The sequence below is a fragment of the Leptonotus elevatus genome, chromosome 18 (genome assembly GCF_054856555.1).
Source record: "Leptonotus elevatus isolate MCC_2025b chromosome 18, RoL_Lele_1.0, whole genome shotgun sequence".
NCBI lineage: Eukaryota > Metazoa > Chordata > Actinopteri > Syngnathiformes > Syngnathidae > Leptonotus > Leptonotus elevatus.
The window spans coordinates 8,730,024-8,743,308 of record NC_141256.1 but is presented as its reverse complement, the minus strand read 5'-3'; the positions used below and the strand labels follow the sequence as shown (position 1 = coordinate 8,743,308).

General features: G+C 36.9%; 1 protein-coding gene across 2 annotated transcripts in view; it reads left to right on the top strand.

Annotated features, from left to right (window-relative positions):
* Positions 1 to 7,056: 7,056 nt before the first annotated feature.
* Positions 7,057 to 13,285, top strand: part of LOC147158466 (uncharacterized) — a 16,721-nt gene continuing 10,492 nt past the window's right edge. Inside the window, exons 1-2 of one of the 2 annotated variants that reach the window (XM_086061860.1) lie at positions 7,057 to 7,238; positions 9,214 to 9,315. In XM_086061860.1, the coding sequence (XP_085917986.1) occupies positions 9,305 to 9,315 (11 nt within the window). In that variant the 5' untranslated portion in view covers positions 7,057 to 7,238; positions 9,214 to 9,304. The remainder of the gene's footprint in view (positions 7,239 to 9,213; positions 9,316 to 13,285) is intronic. The other variant, XM_086061861.1, reaches the window with a different exon arrangement.

Below are 13,285 nucleotides of genomic sequence, written 5' to 3'. Positions count from 1 at the left end.
CAATGCCGAAGCTGTCTATTAACATCTGCTGACCTCTCGGCATTTCAGCGTCTCGGCTTCCAGTGAAAGACGTTATAGATGGTTATAATCGTTTTTCCCCCTTCCGACGTGAACGGACAAGTCTCATAGTCCAAATAGTTTGGAGCTCAAGTCAAGCATTTATGGTCATGGATGTGCTTAAAAGACTGTTGCACTCCAGGTATCAACAAATCAATTTTAACAGCACAAACTGAGCACTTCTACAACCTTTTTTTTGCTATTATTGGTTAGTCCATCTTCTGGGGGAGTCTTAAAATGCCAACTTGAAATATAAGCGTCATGATTTTGATTCAGTTTAACAATAACCCTGACATTAATTTCTTAGGCAAGAATGTCCCTCCGCAAAGAGCAGACCTCCACCAAGGCCATGTTATCAACAAAAGTGGAACATTTTGTCTGCTTGTTAGTTTTTATTTATTTATTTTGGGATCCCCATTAGTCTCTACCAGTGCAGAGACTAATTAATATGAAACCTCAACAATGACAATTGGTACATTTTCAAAGCATGAGCTCAAGTCAAATGATGTTTAATTCAACAACTGTCAAGATAAAAGCTAAAGAATGAAACAAAAACAAGACAAGTGAATAACAACTATAGCTATATAAATTTAGCATCATTTCACCACTGATCACAGACTTGTCAAGCTACTTCCTGGTTCATGGAGTGTGACGAACAGACAGAAGTTAATGGGAGTAGACAGTTCCATTGCTGCTCTAGTGAATCTCCACCAACCCTCTATGAAATTTTGTTGAAATAGCTTCTGTATTTTTTGCTCGTCTTCCACTTCAACCAGTTTGAACCCCCCCCCCCCCCACACACACACACACACAAAGACACACACATTGGGGGTGGTGTGGCTCAGTGGTAGAGTGGTTGTCTTGCAACTTTGAGGTTGTGGGTTCAATCACAGGCCATTATGACCGTGTTGAAGTATCCTTGAGCAAGATACCGAACACCCAGTGGCTCCTGATGCAGAGAGTAGGGTGGGAAATATTTGACTATTCTCTAATATTTTGCCCTTTACCAAAGTACACCAAAATATTAGCAACACGCTCCATCCTATGCTGTAAACAAAAGCAATATGAGCACGTTGAGGCGTTGGTACTTAAGGTGCACATTGCTGCATATTTAACAAACTCTTTAATCACTAGACACCGAGTAAGAAGTTCAACGCCTGCGGGTCAAAAATCAGGATAATGTGTACATTTGTTTACATGAGCACTGTCTTACAGACATTCTGACAGCAATTTTAAACAGATTGGCATCAGGATTACATTGTTCTACAATTCCCCTCTGGGCCAAGCTATATGGCCGCATACTGTAGACATCCGTGCACTCGCTCCCACGTACAAAACGCATAGACACCTAAAAAGCTTATCTCCACCATCAGCTGGGAAACACGGCGAGCCACGGTCTGCTGACTGTGTATGCGTGTGTGTTTGTGTGCGCGCGCGCGTGTGTGTGGGAGGGCCTTTGTGATACCATACCCTGAGACAGAATGGACTGTCGAGGGTTTGCCAGGATTAATGGACATTAGCACATGAGGTCATGAGGAAAGCAGGAAATGCCTGAGAGGGTGTGTAATGCCATCTCTGGCCGTTGCCCATGTAGCGTTCCTATTATACTATATGTGCTGATTAAGTGGGAAAATAGTAGCGCTTTCATCCACAGGCAACTCTGATGCTAAATATAGAGCCGTGTTAAATAAACGACTGTTCTGGAAATGTCACATATTTGATAGTCAACTTTCATAAAGTAACTTTTGTGTATGATTTCCCATTAGATAACGGCCTCAGTGTATTGCTTCATGCTGGAAAACAGTCATTGGGACCTGTAAGCACTAGCCAGATAATAAATACATAAATTGCTCACGTGACCAGTGTCAGGCAAGTCCCATTGCAGCTAGCGAAACAGGGAACACGAGCTGCTATCTAATCAGCACAGTCAGAAGAAATATTGTGTATCTGTCATCAGCACCATTGCTCTTGCTCAGTCTGCACAGGAAACGTGTAACATGTACACACTGTGGAGCCGCTAAGATCACTGACTAACAAAAAAGTTGTAAGGTACAAGACTAATGTAAAAAAAAAATATATATATATATATATATATAAATAAAAAATCATTAGCAAAGGAGCTTGTTTTTATATGACGCTCATTAGATAACCTGTCAATTATGTCATGTTTCTATTTTTTATTACATTTGTCTATACGTCATACCTGGGATCACCTGGTGCAGAGATGATGAAGTCATCTAGGTAAACTTACTGGAGTTTGATTGCTCAAATAAGATTGTTAATCACTGGACCACATTGCAATATGTTCGACAAACACAAAGGCAGCTGTGTGAGACACTTCCTGTATCTCAAAAGGAAGGTGTTAGCTACAGTGGCGATTAAGGGCAGCCTTTATGTTTCTTCACTTGAATAATAAATAAAAACATTCATAATATAAATAGCAAAAAGTCTACAAACAAATGTTCGTAGAATTATTTTCTGCGCCCTTTTTCATTTGCCATCTTTTAATTGAACTTTAGCATTGCTCAAAAGAGCTTATTTTAGTTCAGCTCAATTGAGCTTAGTTTAGCTCAAACCAGCCAAGGTTAATTATCCTATATTAGTTTTTATCTTGATTTAGCTTATATATAGCTCATACTGTATTACTATGCTTTGAATCGCAAAGTAATTGATCTTTTCAAAAGCTTACGTTGTCACGCCGCTTAGCTAAGTTTAGTTTAGCTTAATTTAGCCTAAATTATGCTTAGGTTATGTTTAGTTTAGCTCTAAATTTTACATTAGTTTGTAGCGAAACTAATTTTTATGGTTATAGTTAGCCTGATTTAGCTCAATTATGTGTCGGCTGGTTTACTTTAGCTATAAATATCTTATCTTAGTTTACCTTAACTTAGTTTTTTTTTGTGTGTGCAGCTCAACTTATATTAATTTATGTATCTCACAGATGCTTGGATCATTTTACTTTAGCTAGTATTAGATTGGTATAGGCTACTGTAGCTGCTATGTTCAGTTTAACTCAAATTATTTTAAATTAGCTCAATTTAGCTCAACCATTAAATGAGGAAACTGGTTTAACTTAACTTTGTTTAACTCAAATGTGTTCAACTTCTAGTTAAAGTTTAATTCATCTCAAATAGGCATAGTTCGCATAAACTCAAATAAGACAAATGTTCACTCAACATAGCTTATCTTATTTTCACACACACACAAAATGGAAAAGGTTGACTTTTTATTATAATAATTGAATCCGTAGTAAACAAATCAAATTACATATTTTTCAAGTAAATGCAAGCTTTCTCTCTAGAACGTTCTTGAAGAAGCCAGGATGTTAACTGTTGGCTCTAGCTACATTGCTATGCCACCCTACTTTACAGAAAGCAGACTGAAGGAAGTAGGCTGCCGCTACGCTAAAGTTAGCATGCAATTAGTTCACACTGTAATGAGCTGTGAGAGGAGCGGACGCAAAGCAGATTTCCCCTGGTGTCTGAAAACCTGCCTTTTGGCCTCAATAAGACGAAATGAGGTCCTTGCAGAGGGCAGGAAATATCCAAAAGGAAGCAAAACATGACAGCGTGAAATCAGTTTGAGTGGTATTCTCTAATAGGAAAAACTGGATTGAACAAGACAACGATAACTGGCTAGACATTTCTTGTTTAGTTGTAGTCTGATTCATTGTTTTGTCACTTTATTTATTTATTTATTTTTTAATGGCAGTAACATGAAACACACATCTGTTCTCATCTTATTTGAAATGTCTCTCAACCCTGCTCATTCTCTGGTTTATATTACTTTCCCAAGCTACGCAATTTGTCGGAAAAACGAATGAGGTAAAGCTATCAATAAGGGCCACATGTTCCTCTGGACGAGTCATTCTAAAATCAACTTGACGCATTCCAACTCAAAGGACGTCCTTGTAATTTCCACCAAAATATATGTTCTTCTGTTTAACCTTTGACCTCGCATGAGCAGGAGTGCGTCTCCTCCGACAGTTTGCTTGACAGCTTTATGCTCTTTATTTATGTTAAAGTATCTAACCATACTCCTTAGGTGAGCTATTCCTATCCTCTTTCAACAGGTGTCCACACATTTCAACTTTGACTGAGACTTCCCCGAATTGTGTCAGTGTGGAAGAAGAATCTCTGGAAGCAAGGGAGGTCCTACCTATTGTTGGGGTTGGGGGGGTAGCCATTCATGCACTTGTACTCTTCCCCCAAGGGACAGGAGCCGGAATCCCACCCATTTACCAGAAGAAGGAAAGTGATCCAGATATAAAAGGCTTGGGGTGGGCCCAGGCTGTAGCTGTTTGTGCAGTTCCACTTCTTTGAAAGAAAATACTTATTTGTGGAATTTAGTTTCAATTTCTGTCTTCCTTAGTGTTGAAAATGTTAGGCTGGAGTTTGAGGATTTGTGCGTGAGACCACATTCAGTCATTTCTCTTTGATCATTAGTCGTTTATAATTTTGGTTGACCGGCCAGTACACATCATTTTCGGTTAGCATTACATGCTATTTATTATACCTTGGTTTCTGTTTGGGTTAATCCTAGGGATGGTGTGAATGTGAGTGTGAAATAAGTAGCAACTGAAAAATCCATCCGTTTTTACCAAGTCCACAGTGAGGGTCCACCATCGCAGAGTGCCAGCCCATAATTCTCTCCCATCCCGCGAGTGACAGGGATCTTTCCATATGCTCTCATTTACGTGAACAAATCAAGGGGAGGGAAAGCGTTTTCATTTTCTGAAGAAATGACTGACGGCGATGACGGGATGTCTGAAAAGATTCGACAGAAATGAAGCAGATGTTTTTCTTTGGAAACAAATAAGGAAAAGCGATGAGTTTACGGGCAACTGGAGAGTGACACATGAACATAGCGTGTGATGCTATTTATTCATCTTAAAAGTCATTGTTTTCATCTATGATAAATGAGTTTTCCACTCCACAACAGTTAAACTGCCCTCGTTGGACAAATTTCAACCATCTGAAGCTTTAAGGGAATATTTGCACGACACATTTTAAACTGAAAACAGAACCCCCCCCCCCCCCCCCCCCCCAAAGTAAAAACCCTGCCACAGTTTGGCTTTAAACTCTGACGCTAGCTAGCTAGCTGGCTCCCGAGCAGGTAAACGAGCACCATGGGAGCTAGCTCCCTAGCTAGCACCTGGGGCTAAAGCCAAACAGTGACAGGGTTTTTACTTTCTGGACTTGGATTTGCCACCTTTGATATTAATACCGCTTTTCTACTGAACAGTAGTGGCACAAAATAATTATAATAATAAAATAATTAGCGCCAACTACTGGCCTGGACCGGATATAGCAGCATCTATGGTCTCTGTTTGAAAAAAAGAAAACTTAAATAATTTGGTGGCTAATCAAAAAGTAGATTATATTCTTGACCGAACAAATTCATGTCTCATGTCTCCCATTCTCATTAAATGCCGTTTGACACAAAGTGCAGTAGTACCTCTCTCATCGGCCATAAACCACATTCAAATGTGTGCGTTAATCCTTTTTACAGTTGTAATAGAAGTTTTTAAATGTTCCACGACTGATGGGGTCAGGCATTTTTTGCAAGTGCGTTCTTGTAAAAAAAAAAAAAAAAAACAGCTCCACTAGTGAATCTATTCCGCCAGGCACCTCTGACACTCATCTGGATCGCAACAATGATCCTTTTCTCTCCTCTGCCTCACGCTTGGCTGGACTCCCTGAATAGCAAATAATCCATACTCCTAAACCCCCCACACAGCTCCCACATGCACAAACGCATACACACGCACACCCCCCCCCCCCCCACACACACACACTATATTGGAATTTAAATGATAGCATGTGTCTGGCGGGCTCTCAGACAAACGGGAATATTCACCTGAAAGATTAAGTAAAAAAAAAATAAATCCACAATAGCCTCGTCTTTGAGAGGCTAATATTAAAATACATGCAGCACACAGACTAGCTTCATTATGCTGAGCAGTCCTAAAAACAATGTCACAACACTGCCCTCATGTGAAAATTCAAGGGACTTACAAAATGTCTGCTGAAACACACAAATTGATGTTAGAATGATGTGTAATAACTTTGCTTGAATAAGATGAAGGCATCTTTTTATTTGACAATATTAGCATCATCATAAATGATTTCCTCTTTATCAAGTCCACAGGCTGGTTTCTTTCTTCTTCTTCTTCTTTTAATTTTTATTATTATTATTATTACTTTATATAGTGAAAAATTGTGCAAAATTTTGAAAACACATTTATTTAATTAATTAATTAAGTATATAAATAATAAAATTACTACAGTAGTATTTAAACATTAAGTTTATGTCTTAAAATTAAAAACTATCGAGGTAATAAAAAAATACACAATAACTTGATTAAAACATGACAAAAAAATATGAAGCAAAGCCAATGTCTTTAAACTAGGAATTGTCAGGCGATTATTTTTTCTTATCATAATTAATCGCATGACTTCAATAGTTAAGTCATGATTAATTGCAAATTTTATATATTTTCTAAATGTACAATAAAATGTACAATCCATTTCCCCCCTAAGTTTTCTTACTCTTGTTAACATAAAAGTGGGGAAAAAAAGTTTAACTATTAGCAATATGACTGCATCTTTTCATTTCATGATAATTCATAAAATTGAGTTAAAATTAAAACGATGTACTGTACTGTAAAAAACGAGTGTGTTGTTGATTTGTGTTTAGGTAATTTTTTTTGTAAAAGGGTGGTGACAGCTCAATGCATTTTTATTTTCATATTAAGAGCTATCTAATCTTTGTCATGCATTAACTTGTGAAATTGAGCACATTTTTAAAACTGTAAAATACAACTTGAGCCCCAGTCTCCACAAATATATGCGTTGTTTTTAAATGTATTACTGCTAAATTTCGACGTGGCTGTATCTGGTGCGTTGCGACTGGAGTTCCCCCTGTACGGGTTTTCAAAGTAAGGGGCGGTCATTAATCGCGCATTTAAAAAAATGTGTGGCATTAATTCACTCAAAATTAACACACTAATTTTGACACCCCTATTTTAAACATATGTTTGTCGTGAGTATGTGTGTGTGTACTGTGTGTGCGTGTATCTAGTGAGAAGTGGGCGAGTTTCTGAAAGGATCCACTTATCTACAGTCTACATGCTGAAACATAGTGGTTACTCACATACTGTATAACAAGCAGAGAAACAGGTAAGGTTTTCCTTATGTGATGTTTTATGTATTTGTTGCATACTAGGTGTCATTGCTGCGCTGATTAGTTTAAATAAATGACCTTTTGTTCTTTTCTTTTAAACTAATGCAATGTGAAAAATGTTAATAGAGCAGTGACATGATGAGGAACATTTTGCTATTGTATATAAACTTGTAACTATGCAAACTGTGTAAGTGTCTTATGAATGTGTTTAAGTTGGTCGTTAGGTCTACTATCGATTAAGAAATTGAAAGATTACAGTAGAGTCGTCAGTCGTCTTTTGTGTAGCAACACTAATGACTTTTGATGAATAATTACACAAAATCTAAAAAAAAAAAAATATATATATATATATTATATATATATAAATAAAATATCCCCAAATGTTTTATTTGTTGACAATTCTGTATTTTAAGGGACATTGGCTGTCTTGCCATGATAAGAGAGTGGTGAGGTCACCCTAAAGAGTCCTTATCTCTATTGACATTTAAAGGGTAGATACCACTGCAGCACAATTTTTTTTTCTTCTTTTTTTTTTTTTACACATGCAGAAGCTCCAGATGTGTTTTTCTATGTCATTTGTGTTTGTGTTATTTCTTCCCATGAAGTGATAATGGGGGAAAAATGGGGGGGAAATGGAAATTGTTAACTTGTTAAATCCTCATGAGTGACAACTCCAGTGCATAACTAAAGTATATTTAACATCGATCAAAATTAAGTCATTATCAAGTGCAAAATTTTCTAAGACAGTGTTTACAAATTAATCAGAAATGATCATGAAGGGGAAAAAAATGATGATTTATTATATTATTTAAATAAACAAATGTAATGTATTAAAATGAGTACATTTAGAGTATGTTTTGTATGATCATTATTAGGGATGTTCGATACAACTTTATTTCAGACTGATCCCAGTATGAGTACCCAACTTTAGTAGACGTGATACCGATATCAAGTACCGATACCACTAGCACTAGCAACATTTCAAACAACAACAAAAAACAAAAAAAAGCAATGAGAGATAATTTTAAGGAAAGACCTAAATATCCCAATATAGAATTTTCGCCTAAAATGTTATGAAATTAATGGCAATTTTCTATTTTTTCAAATGTCTAGTTCCTGATTGTATAACAAAGGAAAGTGATACCTTGATATATGAGGCTGGATATCGGCCCAATACCTGGTATTGGTACTCGACCATCCCTAATCATTATTTTTTGATTTTTTGAATTGAATTCACTAGTGCTTGAATTTGTTGAAAAGTTATAAAGCACCCTCAAACCCTGGGAAATGATATTGCTATATGTTCGAGGCCCATAGTGATTGTATGCAATATTTTCATTTTTTACATGTCGTTGGTGACAAAGGTATTTGTCTTACCAGGGTGTCCCAAAGTTGTCTTTGCCTTATGGGTGTTGTTGTAATTTTACAATACAATACATTGGAATAAAATGGCATAATTGTATACTAGCAGAAGCAGTGCCGGAACGATGTGGTGGCTGTGGCATCTAGGGGGAGACTTAAAAAGCAATGCTGAGAATTGTGAAGATTTAGGTTATTGTGTTATTGTGCTTCTTACATATGATTTGAATGAGCTACGGCCATCGATGACGATTACTCTGATTGTCTGTTAGCTAGCGAATCAGTGCATGAGTGCAGACTATGAGATACTACTACTCAAACCTAAAAGTCACCAAAAGTGTTTCTTATACCATAAGAAACTACCAAAATGCAGAGATGGCAAATCCAGGTCCAGAAAGTAAAAACAAGCAAGCTAGCTCCCTAGCAACTAAACGAGCACCATGTGAGCTAGCTAGCTAGCACCTGGGGCTAAAGCCAAACTGTGGCAGGGTTTTTACTTCCTGGACCTAGATTTGCCACCTCTGCCAAAATTATTTGTAATATAAAAATTAGGAAGAGGAAAGCCTCCCGAGAATCATTTTCCCACCGTTTCATTGCATCACTTGTTGCTAGGCGGAGTTCATGGAACGCAAGGACCTGAGTGTAAAAGCCCAGGGCGGCTGCTAATCCGTCTGGAGGGTGTCACTTTGGATAGCTCCCCTAAATGGATTACAGGTCGGCGAACCAGTGGGCACCTTGACAGACACACACACACACACACACACACACACACACACACACACACACACACACACACACACACACACACACACACACACACACACACACACACACACACACACACACACACACACACACACACACACACACACACACACATACTTGCCTCTGTGTATTATGAGGACATTTTTTCCAAACCGGTTTAATTGTGTATTACAGGGACACCCCTTTCTGCTAATGCCAGAGAGATGGGACTTGCACCCAAAATTTTTTTTTGGGGTTGTCCAGGAGAATTTCACTTCAAAACTTGAAAAAACTCAACACACGAAAAAAAGAAAAACCTGAAAAAATCCGTAATTGTGAGGACATAGATAATGACCTAAATAAGCCACGCCCATTGCAAAAATGGTAATTATGAGGACCAACTCACATTACAAGGACAAAGTTTACACAACACACAGCAACCATGTCACTGAAGTGATTTGAAAGTTCTGGCATTCTGACTTTACACAAACTAAAATGGCATTGATGTGTAATGACTTACCTGATATAAGGACACATTGTTGTACATAACAATACTGTGAAATGCAAAGTCATACCTGATCTGTCCTAAAATTGTAAGTTTTAACATGGTGCTCATGTTACAACTTACAATTTTAGGACAGACTGAAACTGGTATGTTAATAAAACTGCTTCTTATGTGAACAGGTTATCTAGGTCAAACACAGCTTTGTAATGGATAAGCTCGACATGAAACCAGATGCAAAAGAGTCAGTGAACATTGAACATTTTATTCTTTAAAACATGACTACCTCTCATCTTAAAGGATGAGCAGTTTTCTCATAGCTCATTCCTGAAATACCTTCGGATTTCTGAATTTCTGAAACAGGTTCAATGTAGGAAGTGTCCGAAGTACTGTGAGAATCTGGAACATATTCCTCTGCTAACGAATCCTCACTTGAACTGGATACATCAGCAACCTAATTTTTTAAACGAAAACAATTATTACATACATACATACATACACATATTGTCGCTGTTCTGTGAAAAACACTTCCACCATAGGAGCTACCGGAGAGCAGCCCGCGACCTAAAAATGGAAACGTGTTTTTCACAGGACAGCAATGATATCCATATATACAGTAGATGCACACATACTTATGCATATATACAGTGGCTCTAAAATTAACCTGCCATATGCGGGTTAAAATTCATTTTGGCGGGTGGTCATAAATATTTACTAGCTTTACTTCGCTGTTACTTAGTGATGTTACACTCGAAGTAGAAGCTTGAGAAAAGTGTCGAGCGCTCGCGGCAGAAGTAGCTCCCGCCATTGATGGGCTAATGTGCTAAAGTTAATTTACCAAAGGTCTTCATCATCAAGCAGTTTTGCATTTTTTTTAAACGGGATATGTGCCAGATGCTGGAGCAAACTAGAAAAGCATTTAGAATCTAAAGTTTGTGCACATACTAAAGATTATTATAAATCTAGTCACATTTATTCGAAAGATGAGATGAAGCATTTAACAAGAGGGATAGTTAATATGCTTAATCTATGGCATTGCCCCTAAAACAGATATTGTGTGATACAGTCCTTCAGTTACAGTAGACTTTTCTATTTTACCGAGTCAGACAGTCGTTAAGATTGAGACAATTGCTCAACATTTAGCTGCTTGCAACTAAAGATAAAGGTATAAACATGGGTCATAATTTATCCTCTTGACTAAATTATATTCATTCAATGAAAATGCCTGCACTATTAATTCTGGTTGCGTGAAACAAAGATCCATTGCAGATACAAATAACACAGAAGATAAAATACCCATCATGCCAGTCCATTCTAGTGCAGCGAAAGGTCCAAAACATAAAGCACATTTATCCAAGCTTGATACAAGTAAATTAACTACCTGATGTTTACACTTCTGTTTAAAAAAATAAAATAAAATTGATAGCGAGTTCATCTCTAAAATCCACCATAAATAAATTAATGGGAACAAAAGATCACTACAGTGCATAATCCAAATCACCAAACTGCCAACAAATCTTCAATTTGAGATATTTTTAATGTTGACTTGTAGGAATTTTAGTCCCATACAAGCTTATTGTTGGATACAATATTTTGAACGTCTTGGCAATACACATTGCATAAAAAATTGTTGTGATTATATTTGTTAGTTATATAGTTCAGCCCTAGCATCTACTCTACACTCTTCACTCCTAACGTCTTGCTTCTGAAAACTGATTTCAACATCAATATTCAAAAAGAAATCTCGTCACCTGGTCAACTTGGTCTGTGACAGCTACGTCTTCAGCTATGTCTTCAGGTTGTGCTTCAGTTGAAACCTGGTACACATGAAGAGAAAAATACATATAAAATTAAATTCTTAGTAACACGACTGTACCTGTGCATTTACACAGTTACAGTACATACAGAACAATTAATAGGTTAAAGTATTGTAAATGCAAACTCATTTTATTTGCCATTACAAAAATAAATAAATAAATCCTTCTGCACTACAGGTTTGTGTAAATTGGTGACGTCTATTTTTCACAATGAAACAAAAACAAGAAAATACACAGTCCTCAGAGAATCCATACCTGACCAGAGTATGAATTGTATAATAACTCCAAGCCCTCAAAACTTATTTTACAGTCACGGTGTATGAATACACTGTCCTCAGTGTCAGTTATTGACAACTATAACATTGTGAGGACTAAGTATCTGTGAGGGCTGCACAGTATTGACAAAACATGCGACATGGGTGTTTTATACAGTAATGGAGATTATTTCGACATTGAACATGGACCTAAAAAAAAAGGATCTATCTATAGCTATATATTTTTATAATCCAATGAAAAAAAATACACGATAATCCGGAAAAATAAACATGCTCATTGTGATCTAATCTTATCCAATTAAGTTATTTTTTGTTAGTAATGCCCCTCGATACGTTTCTCGTATGGCGATGCGCAATTAAGGTAGTCTCTGATTGGTCAAAGTCAGACTAAAGTATACAATCCAATATTCATTTGTTGCTTGTCTTTGCAATACACATATTGCATGAGCCATTCGTGCGACAAGATATTTTTTTATATATTGTGCCAACGTCTTGCTTCTGAAAAATGTATTTCAACGTCAACATTCAAAAAGAAATCTCGTCACCTGGTCAACTTGGTCTGTGACAGCTACGTCTTCAGTTATGTCTTCAGGTTGTGCTTCAGTTGAAACCTGGTACACATGAAGAGAAAAATACATATAAAATTCAATTCTTAGTAACACACAAGTCTGTACCTGTGCATTTACACAGTTACAGTACATACAGAACAATGAATAGGTTAAAGTATTGTGAATGCAAACACATTTTATTTGCCATTTCAAAAATAAATAATCCGTCAGCACTAATGGTTAGTGTAAATTGGTGATGTCTATTTTTCACAATGAAACAATTAATAGAAAATACACAGTCCTCAGAGTGTCCATACCTGACCAGAGTATGAATTATGAGGACTGTATGTGTAACTCCAAGCCCTGAAAACTTATTTTACATTCGCAGTGTGTAAATACACTGTCCTCAGAGTGTCAGTTATTCACAACTACGACATTGTGAGGACTATGCACCTGCGAGGGCTGCACAGTATTGACAAAACATGCGACATGGGTGTTTTATACAGTGATGGAGATTATTTCGACATGGACCTAAAAAAAAAGATCTATCTATATCTATATATTTTTATAATCCAATGAAAAAAAAATACACGTTAATGCGGAAAAATAAGCATGCTCATTGTGATCTAATCTTATCCAATTAAGTTATTTTTTGTTAGTAATGCCCCTCGATACGTTTCTCGTATGGCGATGCGCAATTAAGGTAGTCTCTGATTGGTCAAAGTCAGACTAAAGTATACAATCCAATATTCATTTGTTGCTTGTCTTTGCAATACACATATTGCATGAGCCATTCGT